Consider the following 26463-nt stretch of genomic DNA (forward strand, 5'->3'; position numbering starts at 1 on the left):
ACCTTGATGCAATATGGAACACCTTGGTGCAAAATTGAACACATTGATGCAATATGATACACTTCACCTCTTGTCGCTACTGATTATTGTTAAGAAAATCCACTGATAATTTTATGTGTGTAATTAGTCCCATACTATCGTATGAAGTCCATACTCTCGTGTCATTAACCATGATGACATTGTTTTGCAAACAAACCTTTTTGTACGCAAACCATTTCGTAGAGCCAAACATCTAGTTGTATCGATTACATTTGTCCTCATTTATTTTGGAGTCTTCCGGAAATACTATATTACCTTTATATTCAATTCATAATCAAATTAGCTCACAGTTACAACCAAAATATCAAACAGGCATAGTTAACTGGCACAGAAAGCATCAGGAAGGATAAAATACCAACATTAAAATAATTGAAACTCGCTTTAGAAATCAAAACATATATATAATAAATTTTGGTAGTAAGCCATAAAGAGTTTAAAGTATACCAGATCTTTCGACACCGCAAAACACAATATTACACCGAAGTAAGTAGATAAGTTATCATTATGCTGTTATCCGTAAACGATCGTACAATGCTAATACAAGTTGTTGCTTTTCAAGCTAGATTAATACAATTACTTTAGACAGAATTGTGCGTTTGCATCTCCTCCGAGTCCCCCTTGTATGAATTAATAATGCACTTCTAGTTGATGATATTTTAACTACTATCATATATTGTGAGAATACGTTCTTAAATCGACGAGCATATTAATGTAAGATGTCTGAGATTTCGAACTTTTGTCAGGTAACAAGAACTTTACCAGTGAAAAAAGATAATTGCTACCTGTTTGAAGCTCTTCGACCACACTATAATGTTTGCCTTATTTGTAGGAAAACTAAATGAACCAAAGTAATATTAAACAAGCCACTATTTCATAGTCATCATTGTCGAGATCATGACCAGTCTGTGTTGGATAGATACACATCGCATACTTTTTTAACTCTGCGATGGTAATAGCTCTCTAAAAATATTTTATGACATATTCTTGAATAAAAACTCCCCTAAACACCATGCTCAAATATATGCTCTTCGATTATCTTAGAAACTCGTCTGACCCCTGTAAGTTTATGATTTTTAATTGTATATCGGCAACCAATTAATACAGTTATGCTGATAACAAAACTGCTAACAGCATCTCTCCCAATCTGTTTGTTTCTTGATTTATTTCTCAGCATTTCATATCTATTGCAACCAAAGAGGAATATATCATTTGAGCGGGAAACAATTCCTCTGCCAGTATTTACAGCGCTCGTGCGTGACTCGATTCTTTGCATTAGTTGAAACGGCTATTCGCAGCTGCACAAACCATCTGGTGTCATCATGAAAATATTGCAGGAAACAACACCAATGATGTCATCTATCATGTCGGCTGCAATCCCCGTAACATGCTGTCAAAAACGAGCACCACCAGAATATATATCATAAATCATAATTTAACCATTGCGTAATTGGTGTCCGATATTTCGGATGTAAACACGTTTTAGAATGTTCATCATAGTTGCATACCACTACATGACAAACCATTAGCACATGCGAAAGACATTTGGACAATAATTTGTCTTATAGCAAGCGCCGAATGCCTTACCGTTCTCTGATAGCGGATGCACTACCAAACACCAAATACAGTGACAATTTGTTGCGGACAATAACATGTTTTGAACTATATGCCCTAAGCATTTTTACTTAGTTATTGTGTATTCCTATAGTCTTAACTTGTAATGTATGACTTAAAACATATTGCACAAACACTAGATTTTGCACTGACATACAAGAACACTATTTGTTTAGTTCTGTGTTTAAGAATAATAAAAAAGAAAATGTTTTTTGTCATTTCCATAGAAGATCAAATGTATTGTTCAGTGTAGGAATACCAGACATTCCAATATTGCTAGCGTAATTACAGCATACGGTCTTATAAAAAAAAAACGACTTGTTAATTTTGCTCTATTAACCGACCATTTCATTTCAATCGCACCTTTGTTATGTCAAATTTAACATCTCAAAAATACTTCCATTTGTCGTTTCAAAAAATGACCCTTTGACAAAAGGAAACGTTTTAAGAATGTTGGATCCTAGAAAAACCCTTTTGCAACAAAATGTAGGCAATCCGAGGAAAAATATTGATTTGAATTCTAAATTGCGTTATGTTCTACTTAATTGATAAAACGTCGAACGCTTTTCAAACTAAAGAAGATAACAGATAAGATAAGAAAGAAGCAGTGACTTATTTATCTGGTTGGGTGATAACTCAGCGCGTGTCTAGATAACAAGTCATATTTCTAGTATGTCAACTTGATTTGCGAGTTAAACGTAGTATTTATTAGTTGATTCATCATTATATTCAGAGTTATTTAAAGTACGTTTAATTTACACGTCTGTATTCAGTAATGAACTAAAGTAGAACAGGGGACGTATTCAGTATCGTTCTTATCCGTGTACTAAGATACGCTTCAGTGATTTCATGCAATCAGTTGGCCAGAAAGCATGTCTTAGTTGGTAACTGAATATAACCACTAGTCAAAGTTAATACCAAATCAGTCCAACACCATGCTTATGTGTTTTGGTATAATTAATCAGAACACACTTATCGCAAAGTATGTATCTTATTTTAAAACAAGAGTTATCATAATCTACATCAATACGCAATTCGAAATGGAAATAGAATCTTCATGATAATACACCACATCGCCTTATGCGTGACCTTGTCATATATAACTGGTAATAAAAACAGCTTGCGCTTCAATTAAAATACAACTTAAGCTGTAGCACAGTAAGTTGCTTGAATTTACAATATAAGACGTATATAAAATATTGGTTTTGAAAACAAAGTCAAGAAGTCGAACATACAACAGTGCTGTATTGCAGTTGAAGTTCTTGAGTTTTACGGTTCTTCTGTCCTTAATGTCATTGAAATCTTCCCAGACTAAACAAAACCCTCTAAACTTGTGAAAGGATCATTCCAATTTTCGTTCCTTTCACGTTCTTTTTCTAGACGACAGGAGCGCCATTGATACGGTTCTTCACATTTGTATTCGTATTTAAATTATTGTATCACCTTGTTCAAAACGGTAATTTGTGCATACTCCATTTTATCTACCTTTGAAAAAGCAACGAGTGTTAAGTTTAATTAAGCCTTAATTGGCAAATAAGAAGAGAATTGAGAAGTTTGGCGTTCTATAGCCGTTTTACCCCATACGGTGAACTCCTGTGTTCGTCATCCGTTCCAAGGCAGTGACCCAAATGTTTATTGATAAAAGATTTATTTGTATCGATGTAAACTGTGTTTTGTCGTGTGTGCTTCGTTTTGTATGTTTGACTTTTGATGGGAATTTATGTTTAAGGCTAGTAGAGAGGCTGTAGTGTATGTTGTATTGTTTGGAAGGCAACGAGACGAATGCATGTTCAAAATAAACAACCGCTGTCTCGAATGTTAATCTACCAGCAAAATGACTAGAGATTATTTGTAGGTGTAAACCCGTGAGACTACAATGATGTTAATACGGTAATAAATGCCAAGAGGGAAATGGCAAGTATTCCAGAAACGAAATATATTTCACTTACAGCACAAGAATGATAACTTTCCGTTCTTATATCAAACTTTGATATTGCCAGTTCAACATATGAGTACATTTCACTAGTAAACAGCGTATGCGTTTTTGTATAACTATGTGGATCAATTTTTATGTATGCTTGGTCTGTCTGTGGTCTTTGTTCCTAAGTATGTGGTATTTGTGTTTTTATTGTTCAGTGTTTTTAGTCTTTATCTTAAGTCTGTAAACAGAGTTTATTTTGAATGTTTAACTACTGGCTTTGTCACTGTAGTTTCCATTGTATAATTGCATTACATGCACTGAACGTTAATCTACTTTTAGTGAATTTTATTGCATTTGAGGCGTTCATATATACCGTCGTCTTTGTGATGTTCTGTCCATATGTTTCCTAAATAAAAACGAACTTTCAAAAAGTATCATAAACCATTTGTATTTTTAACTGCAAAGTGAAACGCAGTGTATAGTTTAACTTGTTATTTGCTCTACATCAAGTTCTATATTTTTGCTTTAACACAATTGGGTAGGAGAACACAATCTGCACTCTAAGGTGAGGTACTCACAGGTAGTTTTGTTTCAATGTAGTAATCTGTCTACTATTTCCTAGTTGGTATTTGGTAGAATTAATTAGGAAACGATGTTTGTATTTCCCTGCTATATTAGAACATCTAAAATGTATTTGTAAAAAGTGGTGTTGCGCCTATGTCACCTTTACAAACATGTATAATTATCATTCTTCTTCTTCTTCTTCTTCTTCTTCTTCTTCTTCTTCTTCTTCTTCTTAATATTATTATTATTATTATTATTATTATTATTATTATTATTATTATTATTATTATGTAGAAGTATTGAAAAGATTATTGACAATGGCTCGAAATTGTTCCCAATGATAAAGAAACGTTAACATGTATAGCAGTATTTTTTCTGTAAAAGCGTTTTACGCATAGATAGGCGGTTATACATCTGTCCATTGTTCCCCGTTTATATGAACACATCAATAAGGTTAGTAATCTAGATTAAATCGTATTTTCTCCAAAGGAAAACAACAATATTCAAGGTCTAAAATCTAAAACAAGTGAGTGATACTCGGATTAGAAAGAGATCAATTACAGACAGTGAAGTTAATCACGTTTTTAATTTTAATCTTTGCATAACAAATATGTTTTCTAACTGATGTGCTTCGTTATCTTGCCAAGTGCTGTCAAACCAATATCATCCTAACCTTTAGAGATCCTCAGACAAGCACCTGTTTGTTGATCAACAGCCTAAACATCGTCATGATTTAACACAGATGTATAATAGTCTTGCGCATCATTTTACAAACGTCATTTGCTTTAGAAATATGCGGGCGATTACACAGAAATTGCACCCCGCAGCCAATTAATTAAAAAACATTATAGTCATCGTCATACGACAAAGGCTGACAATTTGCATCGTGTACGAGGATTTGTACATGTAAGAGATACAATGTTGTAAGTAAATGTGGTTTTCATTATATTATTGATAAGTTTAGTTTTCAAAAATATGTTGACGTTTTCTTGTTTCATTATCTATACATAAAAGCAGTGTTGTACAGGAAGTAAACGGTATATTTAATGGCTTATAATAATTCATAATAGATAACTGGCTTTTTGCACATAAGCCACGATAGGAATAACAGACTAGTCAAACTAATATACAAACGAGATTTATGAGTTCAAACATTTGGCAGAAATGTAAAACTAGTGAATGTTAAACTATTTAAAATAAACAAGAATCGTTATATTTACTAAAATGACATTACTGTAAAGGATGAAACGTTTTAGTATAACAATATTGAAATAAACTGCTGTCAAATTGAAATTTGTGTTAATTATTGAAGTTGTAATATTTGAGATCGCCTTTGATGGCGTGAACATTTGGTTTAGTATGACATTTGAACATGGCGTTGGCATGATTTTGGACTATATGCAGTTTACTGACTGAGCAGTTGGACTCAAGATTCTACATGGAACTCAACCTTATGAAAGCTGCGGTTCATATCGGGTCACCTAATTTTGCGTATGTCCCGAAATGCCATGCATTTTGGTAACTCGGTGCAAGCCATACTTCGAGATTCGTAAGAAATGGAACATCAACGAACAATGGCAAAACGACACAACATTGAGTGATTATTATTTCATTTAATTTGTTTACCATCATACAAAAGCTCTTATCTAAGGCAAAAACAAAACACATTGTATTATCGTTTGACGTTTTATTCTTAAATCTGACAGAACATTTACTCCTGGAACTGATTGACACGGTAACAAAATATTCCAGATCGCAATATAAAACGACATCACATACAAGATCACCAATACGTTATGAATTCCAAGCATTAATTCAATAACCCTTATCTGTAAGTTCAGCCATTCATAAGTTATCCTGACATCCAATCATATTTGCTCAGTTTGATTCTTTTATTAAGAGCTACTTTAGATTCGATATCCCGAAAACCTGGATGTGTGGTGTGCTGACACGCGATAAGCCTTAATGTATTCCTTGCCGTTCAAAAGGTTCCACAAGTTCAGTATGAAATATAATTTTGATTTATGTAAAAAATGTTTCTTTCCAAGCAGAATGAATATATAAAGTGATACAAACATTCACATTTCACCAGTTAGAATTGAATGACATTATAATTTCAAGCAAAAGTTTACCAGCACAAAACCCGGGGCCTTCATGCTCTTGTGGGACCTTTTGTTTGTATATGCCGTTAATGTTTCTGTAATAGGTCGTCTTTTGTCGATACAAGTCAAGGCCGTTATGGCACTGCTAGTGTATTACTTTATATGAGAGCAGTTGGTTTGAGAGCGTTTCTTGATGGACGATCTTACATTGCTGATGAAACACATGGTTGTTAAAGCACTGTTAAATCAATTAGTTATGTATGGTTGATAGGTCTTAAACAGCGCGGAACGCTTCCATCGAATCGATAACGTCTGCTCTCTTTGACAACATGAATTAAAAATGCACTTCTCGTTGATGCTTATATTCCTACTTGAATATCATCCGGCCAACATTATTTCTACTTATATCGAAGATTTGTTTTCCCATAGCTATATATAATCATATTAATTGAGGTGTCTGAAATATGGAATCTTTGCCAGATTACAAGAACTATTCCTGGACCACATACCAAGTGCTTGCTCTTTGAAGTTGTAAGGTAAAAACGGTTGATCTAATTAAAGCCATTGTAAGTAAAAAGACTTCGTTTCTTGCCAAGAAAATTACGAAATATTTGTCTGTTCTATAGTCATTATTATTAAGATCATGTTTAACATGAATAAACCGACAAACCAAAAATCTGTACCTTTGAAATAAAGATAACTACTGTGCTGCGAAGAGGTAATTTATGAAATTCTTAAGCACCATACTGCATAAACTATCATAATTATAATTACGTTTTCATAAGCTGGTTACATTTGGAACTCGTTTGACGCCACCTAGTAAGATTATATAATACAGAATTAATTAATTTAGTTATGTTGATAATAAAGCTGCTGTTTAATTCTAACATGCCTTCTGATGTTAAGATAAGGCATGTCAATGAAAATTAGTTTCATAAGTATTGGCTTTACTTGTGTATCACGTTTTTAAGTACTATTTGCCACAATAATCCACATTTGTCATTATGCTTAAGCTTTATTCACAAGAACAACCATGCACCCGATAGCTGTAACAACACTTAATTTTAATATGTACCCTTGGCGGAACATATTACTTAAGCGGGAAACCATTTGCTATCAGTATTTCTAGCCTATTTGATGCATGCGAACTAAAATCAAAGTTAAATAATCTTTGCGAAAATCAGCAAATACAAATTGGCGACTGTAACCTCTTCAACGTTTTGTTCTAAAAGCCTTTTAGCATTATTGTAAAGTTGAGCTTTTGTTACATAAACTTGATACTCTTCTTTCCCAACAAATAAATAAAATTAGTATTCATAGCGAACTGAATCACGCCCAAAATTGCTCATTAAATAATGAAAAACAATTCATTCAATATGTTGTGGTTTATCTATGAGTTGCTTCCGTCGCGTTGTAGCCTCAAACAAAGAATTTTATTATCTTGGTAAGACTGTACATTGTCATGTTACCTAAATGAGTACAACATTTCCAAAATAACTGATGAGTGAGATTTTTCTTACATATCTGCATCGAAAATGCCATGGCTCGGAACGGCTCAGATCCGTGTATGCATACATTTTAGTTTTTTAAAATGTTTTAAAAGTCAAACTTATTATTATTATTAGTAGTAGTAGTAGCAGTAGTAGTAGTAGTAGTAGTAGTAGTAGTAGTAGTAGTAGTAGTAGTAGTAGTAGTAGTAGAAATAATAATAATAAGAATAATAATAATGATGAAAACAGAACACTCAACCATAAAATGTTGGCAAATATCTTAAGACATTTTACATAGGTTTAAATAAATATATTTGGGAATCACCAACTTACCGTTTATTAGAAAATGGTTATCCCGTTTTTTTGAAACATTGTCTTAATATTAAAGCTGAATGTTCAAACATTTGCTGTCATACCAAACAAGTTACAGACGAAAACAACTGTTCGAACACAAACAGAATGTTAAATCATCGTTCAAATGTATTTTGAACTGTTTGTCCTTGTAATACGAACTTCCCGGAAAATTCACACAGCAATTTACAGATTAACTGATTTGTTTACCCCACCCACGCGTCAAATCTGTCAACAAACTAGCGTGGTCCTCATCATTATCAGGAAAAACGAAGCGAAACATACTGGTCTCTGACAGTAAGATGAATGAATATCAATGTATCATCAAACACACCCTTAAACTAAGAAAACTGCTTTATATTCAATTAGTATCCGCAAATGTTTTTTCATCACATTCGACCTTTCAAATTTTCATTCAATAAATGGCGGCATAGTAATTTGGTTATGTATTCTTACCACGCTTAAAATAAAAGTGTTTTCGTTATTTTTTGGAACATGGATGCAATTATAAAACTTTATTGAAAACTGTGCATAAAATGTTTACACTATAAAACGAGAGAATGATAAACTATGAAAAAGAATATCAGAGAACACCTTTTCAACAAACCGGAAATTGAAAATTGACAGCTATTTTTTTGCATGAGGGGCGCACTACGGGTAGCGGCGTAAATAACATCCTTTTCAAAAAAAGGGGTTAGTTAGAAAATAAATTAAAATTCTATAAAACTAGGAAAATAAGCATAAATACACATTTTTTTTTTTATTTCAGTGTAAGATTGTATTTTATTTCACTAGTGTCATAGAAAAACATATTATTACGAGTGGCGACTTGTTTGTTGCTTGCATTTTCATTTCCCTCGTGTGCCGAGCTTTAACTTTTAATTGTACGAAGAAAAAGCAGTCTGTTAAGTTTAACAGAGGTTTTGATCAACAGGCTGTAGGACTACCTGACCATTGAAAAACATACATGCCAACATGACAACTAACATGCCAACCATTTTTATAAGCTTTGAATTATTTGTTTGAGATGTTGTGTGTCATTTGTTGATTACCCTTGTCAATATCAATATTAAAGTATATAAAGTAATTGGGCATAAAAAAAGTTAAAAGCACACAATAAACTCCCATATTTTTCTTTTTATACATTTTATTTAACAATACAAGTCAACAAAGGATACAAGATATAATACATTGAAAATCAGCACTGTACCTTTAAACGTGTTTGTTAGTTTGTGTTATTTGAATACCCAATCAAACAGACATTTGTGTGGCCTATGTTTCTCATATATTGAGTTTTTAACCTATATGTTATTAACAGTTGTGAATATGAAAACTTAATGTCCAAATTTCGTTTCGTTTGTAAATTTTTGCTCCTGTGCACAGGTGGATAATATTATTCAGAAAGTTACGTTCATTTACAAATTACGAATAGCTCGTCAAGTATTTTTCAAAACAATTACCCTCAAACGCGTAAGGCAATATTTCGTCTGCAATTGTGCATCGTCAATATTATGCATGACTTAATGATTTAATCATTAGACGTAAAACGATATTTCGTCTGGAGAAAGGTAAAGAATCGTGCATCGTCAATAAAATGCATGACTGCATGATTTAATCATTATGCAAACCGAAATGAATTAATATATACATGTATAATAACACATTTCCAATGTAATGTGGACGATTTGTTCATGTGTAAAAAGTCTAGTAGGCCATTCTTAAATACTAGATAACTCCTTTGTACATGAAATATGTTTCTTTCTAATATTGGTAAAGCTCCTACAAGACGACTTTTATGTACAACACTATGTGGACGTCTGTCCATGTACATCTTTGCACTAGGAATGTAGCATACAACTAAGATAATTAGGTGTCATGATGGTATCAACATTTAACATTATCGCTTAGTGATAGACAATTTGACAGGCTTACTTGTGTAACAAATACCGTAGGTTAACCGTACTTAATCTGTAATCTTTTTCTTGGCACTCTTGTTCACTTCTGGCAGAAATATTTAAGCAAACAGAATATGCGGGTGGAAATATATTCACTTAAATGTTGAAAAAAATGTGACACTTTGATATTTCGTGATCAATGACGAAAACAAAACTCGTTCATTAAATACTAAAAGCACAAAGGTAGTATCACACTATACATCTTTCGTTTTCTAATAACTAGTGAAAGAATTGCAAAATGTTGAGGGACACATTTACAAGGATATTTTTTCCAGTTGACTGGGAGTCTGATGAATGAAATTTCAATTAAGATGTAACCAAGATCATCCAAAGTAGGCACTATTTTGTGTCCTATCACAATTCATTACACTTTCTGTTTAGACGCATCATGTTATTTCAACACCTCCCACTCACATAATACTGTAACGTCGCCTTGTTTTGCCCCTCCCGGCTCCATCAGGCATAGGACCATTTAATCCAGGTAGGTTTGGATTAAACTGATGTGAAATATGCCTTGGACCATTCAATCCGGGCAAATTAGGATTAAACTGATGTGAAATAGACTTAGAATTTGAGTCCCTACAATGAAGTCCAGTGATACCATTTGCTAGAGCAGCAAGAGTGGCTCCGCCCAAAATACTATTTGGAGGCGGCAAGCTGTTCTCTGATTCAATGGAGTTGCGCCGACGAAGATTTATCAGCGGCCGAAGACTCACGAAAGGATCCGTGGAGTTACGGCGGGAAATCGTAACAGGCTTCGACCGGAAGTATGTGGAGCTTTCTCTATTTTTAGCAAACATGAGAAAGGCTTCTTCCATTATTTCTTCCGATACTCCTCGGTCAGCCCAAACTGTTGTTAAGCCTATATTGTAAAAAGGAACATATAATTTTTGTTAGTAATCAGATTTAATCCCATTGTATTTTGCAAAAACACCGGTGCAAGAACTAAAATATTATTTTTTAATAACTTAAATTACCTTTCCGTTTCAAATTTTGTATTTCCTTTGTAATTGAAGAGCGAAAATTATGGGTTTTAATAAGATATCATTTTAACAATCATTTAAAACCACTTGATAACTTTGTCATATGTTTTGTGATATATTCAAATTTCATCTATACATGCACTTTACATATTTTCTTATGAAGAAAATGATTTTGTCGTTGATTTATATTCAAATATTTGATGCTTAGTGCTACTTTTTGTTTTTGGTGTTTTTCGTTCTATTGAAAATTTTAACAATATCATCGTGACTTGTCAGCTAGTTTTTTAAAAGTGTATGTGACCAGTTAGAAAAGTTGTTTAGTCTACATTAGTTATGAGAATTAACTCCTTACCAGTGCATGTGGCGGAAATGAAAAACAATTCATTCAATATGTTGTGGTTTATCTATGAGTTGCTTCCGTCGCGTTGTAGCCTCAAACAAAGAATTTTATTATCTTGGTAAGACTGTACATTGTCATGTTACCTAAATGAGTACAACATTTCCAAAATAACTGATGAGTGAGATTTTTCTTACATATCTGCATCGAAAATGCCATGGCTCGGAACGGCTCAGATCCGTGTATGCATACATTTTAGTTTTTTAAAATGTTTTAAAAGTCAAACTTATTATTATTATTAGTAGTAGTAGTAGCAGTAGTAGTAGTAGTAGTAGTAGTAGTAGTAGTAGTAGTAGTAGTAGTAGTAGTAGAAATAATAATAATAAGAATAATAATAATGATGAAAACAGAACACTCAACCATAAAATGTTGGCAAATATCTTAAGACATTTTACATAGGTTTAAATAAATATATTTGGGAATCACCAACTTACCGTTTATTAGAAAATGGTTATCCCGTTTTTTTGAAACATTGTCTTAATATTAAAGCTGAATGTTCAAACATTTGCTGTCATACCAAACAAGTTACAGACGAAAACAACTGTTCGAACACAAACAGAATGTTAAATCATCGTTCAAATGTATTTTGAACTGTTTGTCCTTGTAATACGAACTTCCCGGAAAATTCACACAGCAATTTACAGATTAACTGATTTGTTTACCCCACCCACGCGTCAAATCTGTCAACAAACTAGCGTGGTCCTCATCATTATCAGGAAAAACGAAGCGAAACATACTGGTCTCTGACAGTAAGATGAATGAATATCAATGTATCATCAAACACACCCTTAAACTAAGAAAACTGCTTTATATTCAATTAGTATCCGCAAATGTTTTTTCATCACATTCGACCTTTCAAATTTTCATTCAATAAATGGCGGCATAGTAATTTGGTTATGTATTCTTACCACGCTTAAAATAAAAGTGTTTTCGTTATTTTTTGGAACATGGATGCAATTATAAAACTTTATTGAAAACTGTGCATAAAATGTTTACACTATAAAACGAGAGAATGATAAACTATGAAAAAGAATATCAGAGAACACCTTTTCAACAAACCGGAAATTGAAAATTGACAGCTATTTTTTTGCATGAGGGGCGCACTACGGGTAGCGGCGTAAATAACATCCTTTTCAAAAAAAGGGGTTAGTTAGAAAATAAATTAAAATTCTATAAAACTAGGAAAATAAGCATAAATACACATTTTTTTTTTTATTTCAGTGTAAGATTGTATTTTATTTCACTAGTGTCATAGAAAAACATATTATTACGAGTGGCGACTTGTTTGTTGCTTGCATTTTCATTTCCCTCGTGTGCCGAGCTTTAACTTTTAATTGTACGAAGAAAAAGCAGTCTGTTAAGTTTAACAGAGGTTTTGATCAACAGGCTGTAGGACTACCTGACCATTGAAAAACATACATGCCAACATGACAACTAACATGCCAACCATTTTTATAAGCTTTGAATTATTTGTTTGAGATGTTGTGTGTCATTTGTTGATTACCCTTGTCAATATCAATATTAAAGTATATAAAGTAATTGGGCATAAAAAAAGTTAAAAGCACACAATAAACTCCCATATTTTTCTTTTTATACATTTTATTTAACAATACAAGTCAACAAAGGATACAAGATATAATACATTGAAAATCAGCACTGTACCTTTAAACGTGTTTGTTAGTTTGTGTTATTTGAATACCCAATCAAACAGACATTTGTGTGGCCTATGTTTCTCATATATTGAGTTTTTAACCTATATGTTATTAACAGTTGTGAATATGAAAACTTAATGTCCAAATTTCGTTTCGTTTGTAAATTTTTGCTCCTGTGCACAGGTGGATAATATTATTCAGAAAGTTACGTTCATTTACAAATTACGAATAGCTCGTCAAGTATTTTTCAAAACAATTACCCTCAAACGCGTAAGGCAATATTTCGTCTGCAATTGTGCATCGTCAATATTATGCATGACTTAATGATTTAATCATTAGACGTAAAACGATATTTCGTCTGGAGAAAGGTAAAGAATCGTGCATCGTCAATAAAATGCATGACTGCATGATTTAATCATTATGCAAACCGAAATGAATTAATATATACATGTATAATAACACATTTCCAATGTAATGTGGACGATTTGTTCATGTGTAAAAAGTCTAGTAGGCCATTCTTAAATACTAGATAACTCCTTTGTACATGAAATATGTTTCTTTCTAATATTGGTAAAGCTCCTACAAGACGACTTTTATGTACAACACTATGTGGACGTCTGTCCATGTACATCTTTGCACTAGGAATGTAGCATACAACTAAGATAATTAGGTGTCATGATGGTATCAACATTTAACATTATCGCTTAGTGATAGACAATTTGACAGGCTTACTTGTGTAACAAATACCGTAGGTTAACCGTACTTAATCTGTAATCTTTTTCTTGGCACTCTTGTTCACTTCTGGCAGAAATATTTAAGCAAACAGAATATGCGGGTGGAAATATATTCACTTAAATGTTGAAAAAAAATGTGACACTTTGATATTTCGTGATCAATGACGAAAACAAAACTCGTTCATTAAATACTAAAAGCACAAAGGTAGTATCACACTATACATCTTTCGTTTTCTAATAACTAGTGAAAGAATTGCAAAATGTTGAGGGACACATTTACAAGGATATTTTTTCCAGTTGACTGGGAGTCTGATGAATGAAATTTCAATTAAGATGTAACCAAGATCATCCAAAGTAGGCACTATTTTGTGTCCTATCACAATTCATTACACTTTCTGTTTAGACGCATCATGTTATTTCAACACCTCCCACTCACATAATACTGTAACGTCGCCTTGTTTTGCCCCTCCCGGCTCCATCAGGCATAGGACCATTTAATCCAGGTAGGTTTGGATTAAACTGATGTGAAATATGCCTTGGACCATTCAATCCGGGCAAATTAGGATTAAACTGATGTGAAATAGACTTAGAATTTGAGTCCCTACAATGAAGTCCAGTGATACCATTTGCTAGAGCAGCAAGAGTGGCTCCGCCCAAAATACTATTTGGAGGCGGCAAGCTGTTCTCTGATTCAATGGAGTTGCGCCGACGAAGATTTATCAGCGGCCGAAGACTCACGAAAGGATCCGTGGAGTTACGGCGGGAAATCGTAACAGGCTTCGACCGGAAGTATGTGGAGCTTTCTCTATTTTTAGCAAACATGAGAAAGGCTTCTTCCATTATTTCTTCCGATACTCCTCGGTCAGCCCAAACTGTTGTTAAGCCTATATTGTAAAAAGGAACATATAATTTTTGTTAGTAATCAGATTTAATCCCATTGTATTTTGCAAAAACACCGGTGCAAGAACTAAAATATTATTTTTTAATAACTTAAATTACCTTTCCGTTTCAAATTTTGTATTTCCTTTGTAATTGAAGAGCGAAAATTATGGGTTTTAATAAGATATCATTTTAACAATCATTTAAAACCACTTGATAACTTTGTCATATGTTTTGTGATATATTCAAATTTCATCTATACATGCACTTTACATATTTTCTTATGAAGAAAATGATTTTGTCGTTGATTTATATTCAAATATTTGATGCTTAGTGCTACTTTTTGTTTTTGGTGTTTTTCGTTCTATTGAAAATTTTAACAATATCATCGTGACTTGTCAGCTAGTTTTTTAAAAGTGTATGTGACCAGTTAGAAAAGTTGTTTAGTCTACATTAGTTATGAGAATTAACTCCTTACCAGTGCATGTGGCGGCAACCTCCGCCAGGTGTTCTTTCTCGTCATCAAAGTACAGCATGTCACAAAAGTCCACTCCACTTGCCCGCTTTATCCTGTTAAATTGAAGAGTTTTAACACCATGTATCTCGTCTCTATGTCAACTATGTTTGAGAAAACCAGTCAACTCGTTCTAACAATATTGCGATGGAAAACAAAGACGACACAATGTTCTCGTATTTTGTCACTTTTATTATGATTGAAGAGTAAATTAAGTGACCTTAACGTTGCATACTTTCGTTTTAATTTATAAAGTAATCGATAAAATAAAGTAAACGATTTAGTACTTGACAAAGTGGAATATTTTGGATCCCGGGTAGATTTCTTGGTAGTCAATAAACTCATCCCATCCGAACATCTTTACGAGACGCGCACATTCCTCCTTCAGGAACGCCCTGGAAAATACAAGCATCAATTCAATAATACTTTGTCATGATAACTTCGCTATGTGATAACTTTAGTGATTCAAAAAATTATAATATATATCAGTCATAACCTTAAGTTTAACTATAACAATTGTAACAATGATTATAAAGAAAGTTACTCTCGTTTGAGGGTGTGTCGTTTGGGTGAAATCGGAGTATTTAGAGAAAACCGATATGTCCGGCTTGATTACCACAAACCAAACTCACACTTGTAAATTAGTCCTAATGATTTGATTTGATAAACCAGAGGAAATCAGCTTGTAGAGCATTGAACCCATCGAACCCCCGGTAGGTAACGATAACAATGAGCCATCAAAATTAGATAACGCTGCATCCGGTTCATGTTGTTGTTGACAGGGTTACACTTGCCATTCAAGATTTTGTGCTTTACATTGTTTTAAGAATTGATTTTAAATACATGAACTTGCTTTAAATTCTTGTGATTGTTAGACCAATCGTTAATCCATTAAATGGAGTAACGTAATGTTCTAATGAATGAAGAAAAATATATATGGATAGGTTCTGAGGAAATAGTTCTTAGGATGAGTATATTGCTATATTCAACGGTTTCTGTGTTGCCAAATTAATGCGTTTTAAAAAAACAACAAGGGGAAACGTTAAATGATCGGAGGGTTTTATTAATAAATACTATAGTCAATAAGAAAATTTCAATCCTTTGAAAATTGTTGGATATATTTATTTTATTTAGACAAGAAACTGTTTGATGATATATAGTCCTTTTAGTTGCTAAATATATTCTTGCATATGCCCTAATCAAAATGGCAATGAAAGCATTTCCCGTTCGTGTAAATTACGGCTTTAAATATTATGACACGTAGTTGTAGTTTCAATTATTTCAAGATCAAACAATAAAAACGTCTTTCGTTATCTTAAAACAGGTGAAACTAAAACTTATGAAATTAATGCATCAGACTCATCTTATTTGATGGCTTATCGTCGCACTCTTCGCCATGACGCCTATTACCTCTCTTATTTATTAGAAACGTCTAATGTAGATTATAAACTGGTTATAAAATTATGTCAAAAACAAAACAACCCTATACTTAAAATTCAATTAAAACGCATGCTCTTGTCTTTACAGAATTTATATGATATTTGAAGGTTACACACAACTGCTGTTTTTATCACTTAAAGCACCACAACTTACTCGGAGGCAATTGCAATTTTGTAGCCATCTATATGCAATCTATGCAGTAGCGGTTTGATGTCAGGGAAACTTTTCACTTCGCGACCAGAAGCGTCACACACCTTGTTCTCGCCCCTGTAAAACAGTAAAATATTATATAATGATATTCTCAAATAAAAAATAAGGTGAACTTATGAGATTGCCGTAGAAAACAAATCGCATCCCATTAAATTTATCCGTCTTAATATTTAAAAACCTAAACTTACACTGTTAAATAAATAACATAACTCTTGTAGCGATTTTTGCCTAGAATTGCATCGAAGGTCTTTGCCGGTCGCTTACAATAATGCATAAACCAAGCCTTTCATGTCCCCCCTCCCCCCCCCCCAATAAAGTTTTTATTGAAAACATAAAGAACGTGTAGGTTAAGAACACGGATATATATATATATAAGCATTTTAACATAACTTTTTATGTATCATTTTCATGTATTTTGGCATACCATAGACATACGGTTTCGATTCACTAGCAATGTTTGTAACTGAATCAGTTAAGGAAATTATTTCATTAAATTATTTTAATAATTTTACAATTACTTTCATGTCATTTTTGGAGTACTAAGTATATATTTTATCCTTAATACTAAACAGAATTTGCCACATTTGAATTATTCTCTTATAGCTGTCAATTATGTTGACATACAAACACAGTTTGTTGATTGATCTTAGGGAAAATTTGTTTTCTATCTCAACACGCGATGTTTATCGTTGAAAATTGTTAGCAGACGAACATATGATGATGTCTAACGAGAAATTGGGTTAAATGCATCATAAGATCTGCAAAACGCTGGCAATCTATGGCTGATGAATGGTATCACCGGCGGAATCTTTTCACCTGCGCTATATGTTCTGATGGATGGTGATATAATCAAAAGGTTTTCGATAATATGTAGGAATCTGCTTCAGGAATCTAATATATATTTCTGGTGAGGTTTCGTCTCCCAGTGTCTAGATGATGCTCATGGGTAACATTATTTGCATTCACAATGTTTGCACTTGAATTTAACATTTGATTGCCACCTCCTTTAAGTTTATTTAAAATATAATCTTGCTCGTCACATCGAACGTATAGAACGTCGTAAAAGAGTATTCATTTGATTGCTTTTAAGGCCAATCAGTATTTGAAAATGAGTTCGAATGCCATTTTTAAAATAAGCAGATAAAGCAATCTCGAAATAGAACTGTTTTAAAAATATACTAATTTATCGATAAATCTATTTTAGAAATTTTACTTGGCAAATAAGATTATAAAAGCGTAAACGGACTACACATCAGATGAGACAATTGCAAGAAAAAAAATTAAATTGTCAAAAATTTACATAAAATTGATAGCGTTGTGTACAACACATTTAATTTTACTTACTGATAAATCAGATCACGTACGACACATGTATCTTTCGCAGTTTTTGCGTATATTTTCCTATTTGGAATTTATTTGGTCTGGCTACCACGTAAATTCCTGTTAATGTAAAAATAGCGTCGGTATATGCATCTCTACTACTGAAGTGACGTTTACATGCTAAATACAGTCTATAAACTAGGAAACCATTATGCACTATTTTAAAACGGTTTAACTGAGCTAAGCCGGCGACAAAATATTATGCCATCATGTAAAATGGTGTATTATCGACATCATACTAGCTCGTATTAACAAATCTAGGCTTTTCTTGTGGAAGTAATGTAGTTTTGAGGTCGGCATATTTCTAGACGGTTTGAAACGAATTTTGATCAGCAATTATTACAAATAAATATAAAAACGACACTCAAACATGCAGTCCTACACACTAGAAAATGTTGTATGTGCAACGACCTAAGAGTGTGTTCTTCTCTTACTGACACTCATTGAATTTCTTGTAATTGAAAAATTAAATATCGAGGACTGATAATTTGTTTCTGGGTATTAAAGCAGTTTTGGTTAAGTGCAAAGTGTGAGTATTTTACAATGCTTTTAGCTTTAATAGTTTATTCGCGTTCTCCTTTATTCATTCACAAACAGCTCCAGAAAGTGCAATGATAAATAATCCGTCTAATTTAAAATGTCGGCATTTTCCATTATATAACAGAGTCAAGTAAATTAGAAAACTTGTGATACGTTTTCATCTACAGTATACAGTATAACGGTCCAGTTAGATCAATATTTATTGTATGGAATTTAATGTATGGTTGCTGCGGTCGGCAATGCAGTTTACTTTATTTTGTACTATTACTATTCTTATGTATCTGTCTACTTGTACTGCGAGGTACCAGACATTTTCTATTATTTCTATCAATCCTATAGGAAAAGGGAAACTCTATATTTGATTGCGAAGGTGATTAACAACTACTGGTAAGTAAAACTGTGTCTTCGCTGTACCGCCCGGACGGGGTTTAAAAATGTATTGCTAATTTTCTATGATAACGAAGGACAATGTCTGATAGTATAATACACTTTTGTACTATTACAGAGTCAAGCCAAGTAGTGAAAATCAAAATATAAACCCTGTTTTGAGGCACAAGGCAAATATCAAAACGACAATTGATTTGGGTGACAAACGTATAAACATCGGATACACAAATACAAGAACCAAACCATATCACAGAACTGATAAATAATAGGATTACCGCCTTGGAACGGTAATTGAAACACGGATTCACCGGAACAAGAGTCTACCGGGGACTTAAACTAGTTGCCATCATCTAGCACTTGTAGTCATCTGTAAGGGTACGAGCATACGACGAAACAAACCTGACGAAAGGAGTTTTATCTCTTGTGATTCTAATGTACGTAAGACAGACATGATGTCTATCAAATCATTGAATATTTTGGAGGGCGTCTTAGCGCCAGGAGAATATTTCGGCATAAAGAGCTCAATGAGTGATGCCCTCTTCATCAGAATGTCTCCATGACATTACTGATTCACAAAACTTGTTCTGGCAATATGTAGATCAGAGGAAATCCAATCTTAGATAAATATTTCCTTATCGAAATCAGGCCTCACGAAAACCGGTTCATATTTCATAGGAATTCATTTGCTTGTTTATTTAACATACATTACAGGAATTGGTGCGTGTTCAAGCAAGGTGAATAGTCGGAGGTAATTTATTGAATGACTGATACAAATGTAAACGATCCGATGATTTCAGAGAGTTTCGTTTAAACACAGTCATGCTTGTTGTAATCGTATCAAAAGGTACAAGACAGGATGAAATTAAATGAAGTGTTGAACGGATTCTTCAAACACCCATAGAACGTTTGAACAACATGCAACATTCTTTTGTACATTTTTATTGAAATTCAGCCATAAGAAGGTCATATTGTTGCTGTGTTCAACAGCTTTTTAAAGCCAACCCTTGGCATTTTAAATATTAGCGAAACAATATGTAAAAAGAGCATAGGAGAAAATAAAACAGTTTGCATTGTTCAAATAAACATTTCAACAGCATGGCAACTCGAAATGCAGTTGATTGCCGATGTTATTAACAAATATCTTAAGCAACGATTAGAGCATGGTGATGGCATTCTCACGTTATAGTTTGTTGACTTTAGTTGAGAACTCCAGGTGCACGTGCTCTGGGCTTATCAATGTTATCGGGATTTTATGAGTTTAAATTGCTTCGGTGCCTGTTAAGCTTCAATGATTTCAATTGATAAACATATCTGATAATGCCAACTAGTTTGCTTGAATCAAAATGATATAGTTTTGCGGACTGTCTATCATTTATGCGAAGAAATAATTGAATTACACGACGTTTTGAAAACACCATGTGACTAAAGGGCCAAGTGATGAAATATTGGCAAATCAAACGATTAAAGCAATATCTAGAAAATTTGTTTATGTGTACGAGGGTATGTCAATGCAAACTTAATATTTAAAAGTCAATATCCAGTTATGACTTGCGTCTGTGTTCTAATTGTTATTATTTAAATTTAAATAGTGCTGCTTTTATACCAAAATAATATTGATATTATTTGAAAGGATAAATGCATACTGACTACTTTTAAGACAAAAACATGACATAAAAACATTATATATAAAGTTTTGTAGTTATCATTTTTGTTCATTATTTCAACTTAAATCGGACGTGAAATACTTATTTTGTAATGGATGAAGTCCAAAAATCGCGTTTGTTAAATTGTGTTTTTAAATAAGTTTTTCTACTATATAATACCAAAACAATTATGAGATAGCACCACCAGGAAAATTCTACATCGGATTTCGTAAGTGATATCTTCATCATCAAATCATTACAATTGTTAGACATATCTACGGTTAGTTTTAATTCTATTTTATATTTAGTTACTTGAACACATGCGTGTTTGTATGAGTCTATGATGCTGGCGCATTGCTAATGAATTGCTAGCTCTATTCATGCGCAATAGAAAAAACATTGTTAACATATATTCAATTATTTTTGTTATTTTTTAATATACAGCCCAAAGGTTGAAATCTATTTAATTTCCAGAATCACCTCAAATGCAAGTCTTCTAAACGCACAATTGCTTTAAGAGAATGAATACTTGTACTTTGATGTGTCCAAACAACATATTTTACCCTCTTCTTCAAAGATAATACAATATAAACTACAAGGTTAAAGCAAAATCCCTTTTTAAGGCAACTCAAATTCATTTTATCCTCACCACCAACCATATATTGATGAAGCCCCTCAAAATGTATGCATTATAACAATGGTTCATCTGCATAATTTATCTGACATGCATGCACTTAAATATATATGTTATGTTAGACATGAGACTATATGCTGACGATATGCAAAAATAGTGCACATAGTTTTGTTATGGATATGTAGGTGCTCATTCCGTTTATTATGCAAAGACTTACCTTATAGTTTTACCTCTAATAAAACAACAAGAGTTCAGTTAAATATGTAGCACAAAATGTTTTACTGAATATATGTTATTATGAATTCTGAGATTAACGAAACTGCAACACAACTGACAAACACATAACACACAGCACGGGGTAAGGAGAAGGAATTCAAATGGAAATAAATTCAGTTGCAATCCAGAAAACTTTTAAAACTACACACACGGGGGAAAAAGATTGGTTTGTACTTACACTTGTTTGAACGGGAGCTCAATATTAATTTGTCGATCGACCCAAAACGGCCATAGCGTATAGTCTGAAAACAGAACAAAAATAAATTGAAAGATACTGAATAGTTTATGCGCATGTGTATTATCTAACATGTCTAGCTAGTAACTTAGGTTTATGCAAATATGGAACGCCAAACCATACCCCAATAAGGGATCGCTAGCCAATAATTTAGGCTAAATGCATATATTGCGTTGTTACGGAAATGGACGTTTTAAGCCATGAATGCTTCCAAAGAATACTGAACAAGTTATTTGATACGCATTTAATGTGTCCTAAGATTTGTAAGTATTAAACATACGATATTTGCATATTGGTTTTGCTGGTTTTGTGATCAGTTTACACAATTGTATTTTTTTCATAAAGGTTATTCTTAATCAAACATATTTAAATGTTCTATTTTACAATAATAATGTAGTTCCAAGATGTTGACTAATAAATTGAAAACTACAAGAACAAGCCCAGGAGCGGATTTTGTTTTATCCCTAACATATTGCTGACTTTTGCTTTCATTTGCACGAACTGAAAAGGTCTTTAAAGTTATACATACCTATGCAACGTGCCTTTGACTGACAATGACTGGGGATTCTACTTTCTATGTAATTCACTTCCAACGAATATTTGGAAACAAATTACATAAGTATGAGCAATACATCAAAGTAAACTAAAACAAAAACCATTTGTTGTACGACATTATCAACTTGAAGACAAATGGAATCATGTACTTCCACTTTGAAGAGGATCATAATCATATAAAATGTAATTATTTATTTCAGGACGTTCTGTCCACATTTGCATGAAGGATTGTTCAGATGGCAGCATAAGTAATTTATATTTTTGCTATCTAAACTATGTAAATAGTACTTAACATGTAATCGGAATAACACAGCGCAATGTTGACCGAACTTTTCTTTATAGAGCAATTTTATAGTACTTCGGAGACTAATCATAGACTGCATTTAATTGCTAAGATTGTCATTGTATGGTATTGCAATAATTTGGCATTTCACTGATACTGCTCTTGAGTTGATTTGGGCTTAAACTCTTAACTGCAGTGAAGTAATATTGACTGTAACTACATTTCATTAACTGCGTAAAGGGATAACTGTAATGCTTTTTCTGAATAAAGTGTCACATTCTATAATTGATATGCGTTTGTAGATTCATCTAGCTGCGTTTAAATCGAAACATGCATTGGCTAAAAGTCATAACGTAATTTGGTTAGTCGTTAACTTGTACTCAACAAAATTGTAACAAATCCTACCGACAAAATAACGTAATCAAACTTCAAATGAAATGTAACAGTGTTTTTACACAATTTAAAAAAGTATATTGAATAAGCCTCAATGATGCGAGCGCAATTATAATCCAGATTAAATAATATATGCGTAAATCAACACATACAAATTTGCGACTGTAACTTCTTCATCATTTAATTCTGAAAGCCCTTTAACAATACTGTTTAGTTCAGCCGATGATACATCATCTTGATACTGCTATTTCCCAACAAATAAACTTTTATCCATAACGTACATGCCAAACTGTGATGAAAACTCACTTACATACGATATATTTCGTATAGTATAACAGTGAACGTTTGCACTGCCACATGGATGATTTTGTTTCTCCAAATTGGAGTTAAGTTATACTCTTATTTGCCAATGACTTATTTGAATATGTCTAATTTGACTAAATCTGGGCAAAGACAGATTGAATGATGAAGTCGAGTCAGCTGCCATGACCTTGGTGTGTTGTAAATTCTGACATTTAGTAAACCAGCTTATCAATCGTGATGTCCAAGCCTACTTTTCTGCACAAATGACTAGTTGTCTGAAATTTAATTACTTATTTTTAATTATTATGTGCAATATATTCCTAAAATACGCCAAAGTAGCTCATAATATGCTTATTATTAATGACATCAAGAACAGAATACGTGGTACAGCCTGTACCTAATTTAATCTGCTTAGGGAGTTACAATCCTAAATACAAATAAATAAAATTCAATATAAATGCATGGTGTACAAGTTTTAAAAACGAGATCTCATGGTTCTCGCACTTTTGGAACCATGTCATCTGGCATGAATTAACATTTGTGAAAGCAATTCCCTCGGAGGACAAGTGCATCCTCATTCATAATTGAGATATATACATTTCTATAGTCAATACCCTGTTTGGATTAAGTCCAAATTAATCCACATGTTGCTTTTAAAAAGTGAAAAGACTTAATTATAAAAAATGTTGTATATATCTACTAGATATATTAAGTTAATATTTAAATAAACTACACCATGTTAAATGCAGCCGTTTACACACGCCACTAGCATGAAAGGTACGGTGTGCTTTGTTTTTCGCTGTCTGGTAGGGGAAAGGCAAATACTAAATCTGATTATTGTTCGCCTTTTGTTAATACACATTTACACTGACTTATGGAATAAGTGTTGCTTATCTCTACTTGATAAATTAAGTTAATATTTAAATAAACTACACCGTGTAAAATGCAGACATCAACACACGCCGGTAGCAAGATACGTGATCAGAAATCGATTCAGTGGATTTGTCTAGTACGGTGTGCTGTTTTTTCGCTATCTGGTATGGAAAGGCCAATACTAAATCTGATTATTGTTCGCCATTTATTAATACACATTTACCATGTAAGTAATCTGCTTAGGTTAAAATCTAAATTGTTCCACGTAATAAATTGGCCACGGTACATAAATATACTACTTATTACAATCAGTACACAGCTTGTAGTTTAAAATCAGTAGCTGATTCTAAGAATATAAAAGATAAATCACGACAGTGAAATCAATCACGTTTCCAGTTTTAGACTAAGCGTCAAAAAAGATGTTATCTAATTGATGTGCAAACGTTTCGTACTACTGCCAATACCTGTCAAAATATATCATCCTAACCATTAAAGATCCTTCAACAAGCAACTGTATGTTTATCAACATTGTAAAAACCGACCTGATTTAAAATGCAGAAATAATCGTTTTTTAAATAGCCGCATCATTTGACATACGTCAGTCGCTTTTAAGACATTTACTTGTTATACGGAGAAAAAGGAGGAAGAGGAAGTAACTTGTCAAACATAAGACCTTTGCATTGAAAAACAAAATATTATATTGCTGATAACAAGTTCAAAGATTCGCAGCACTAAAGGCAAGTTAAGAAATAAGGCATTTCAAATGGCAATACTCACTTTGTGAATACAATACACGATAAACATAAAGCAATGTTATTTTGTTTAAGGCATCACTATTTTAATAACTCGCCGAATTGAACATAACTAAATGAGTTTCATCATAGAAGGAAATAACAATACTTTATCGAGTTGATCATCATTAGAGTGAAAACACTGAGAGTCAATTTTATGAACAGAACAGAATGTCAGACTAATGAAGACATATTCAAAAGATAAAACAATGTACTATGCAGTCAACAGTTTATATTGCTAAGTATACAATCTTCCTTTGTTGATAACATTCTGGTTATCCAAGGACTTAGATTTTAAATACTTCAACATTGCCATGCGCCCGATAGTTGTAAAAGCTCTTCATTTGTATTGTAACCAAAGAGGAATATACCAATTAAGTGGGAAACCATTCCTCTGCCAGATTTTTAAGCGTGCCAGAATGTTAAAACGATTATTCTCATTTGCAGAAGTCACCTCGTGTCATCATTGCAACATTGCAAGAAGCAACTTCATTGGTGCCATCTATCATATCGGCTAAAGCATGTTGTTAATAGTGTGGACTGATGAAAAATACACCATAAGTAATATGTTCAGAGTAGCGTTTTTATGTTTCATTAAATCACATCTTAATACATTATTAAATGCTCGTCATAATTTTACACCTCCAATGCGCATGCTCAAGATAAATTTGACCGCTAGTTATTAACCCAGCTAAATGTTTCAAACCTTATATCGAAGATTTGTATCGGAATCCCGGAATTCTAAGATCACCTTTGGTTCAATTTTAAAATTTACGTTATTATTGATATTCTTTCCAGACCGAAACATATGGAAACACTAGATTAAGCAACAAAAAAGGTAATAGTTCCAAATTCTGTTTCAATATGTCCAACGTAATTACAGCAATAATGTCATGAAAGACGAAACGACGTGTTCATGTTCCGCTCGGTCAGCCCTTTCTCTTCAGTAGTAATGTCGTTATGTAATGGCCTAACATCAGCAAATTAATTATTTAGTTGACAAATGCTGTTGGTTTTGTGGGTGTTTAATACAGTTTTGAACGTTTCAGTGTCAGTATCTCATATTTAAATGCATGTACCCCTATGCCATATTACAGTGGAAAGTGCGGGAAAACGTTGCAAGCGTTGTTACTTTTCCGCCTAGAAAAAAATACCTATTTATAACATTTTTGGCATTTCGAGGAGAAGATGGCTCGAAATCGGTTAATTTATTGGAAATGTAAGGAACGCTTTTCAAACCAAAGAAGATACCAGATTAGATAGGAAAGATGCAGTAGCTTCTTTATCTGGAAGGGTGATAATCCGGGGCGTGTTTAGATAACAATTCC

At 33.0% G+C, this 26463-nt stretch overlaps 1 protein-coding gene across 2 annotated transcripts in view; it reads right to left on the bottom strand.

The window, feature by feature from the left end:
• Positions 1 to 9207: 9207 nt before the first annotated feature.
• LOC128231429 (uncharacterized) overlaps positions 9208 to 26463 on the bottom strand; it is a 54269-nt gene continuing 37013 nt past the window's right edge. The window contains exons 2-7 of one of the 2 annotated variants that reach the window (XM_052944245.1): positions 21881 to 21944; positions 21644 to 21658; positions 16786 to 16899; positions 15480 to 15587; positions 15157 to 15248; positions 9208 to 14683 (exon numbers count right to left, since the gene is read on the bottom strand). In XM_052944245.1, coding sequence (XP_052800205.1) covers positions 14232 to 14683; positions 15157 to 15248; positions 15480 to 15587; positions 16786 to 16899; positions 21644 to 21658; positions 21881 to 21944 — 845 coding nt within the window. In that variant the 3' untranslated portion in view covers positions 9208 to 14231. The remainder of the gene's footprint in view (positions 14684 to 15156; positions 15249 to 15479; positions 15588 to 16785; positions 16900 to 21643; positions 21659 to 21880; positions 21945 to 26463) is intronic. The other variant, XM_052944246.1, reaches the window with a different exon arrangement.

Source organism: Mya arenaria, chromosome 4 (assembly GCF_026914265.1).
Source record: "Mya arenaria isolate MELC-2E11 chromosome 4, ASM2691426v1".
NCBI classification, from domain to species: Eukaryota; Metazoa; Mollusca; class Bivalvia; order Myida; family Myidae; genus Mya; species Mya arenaria.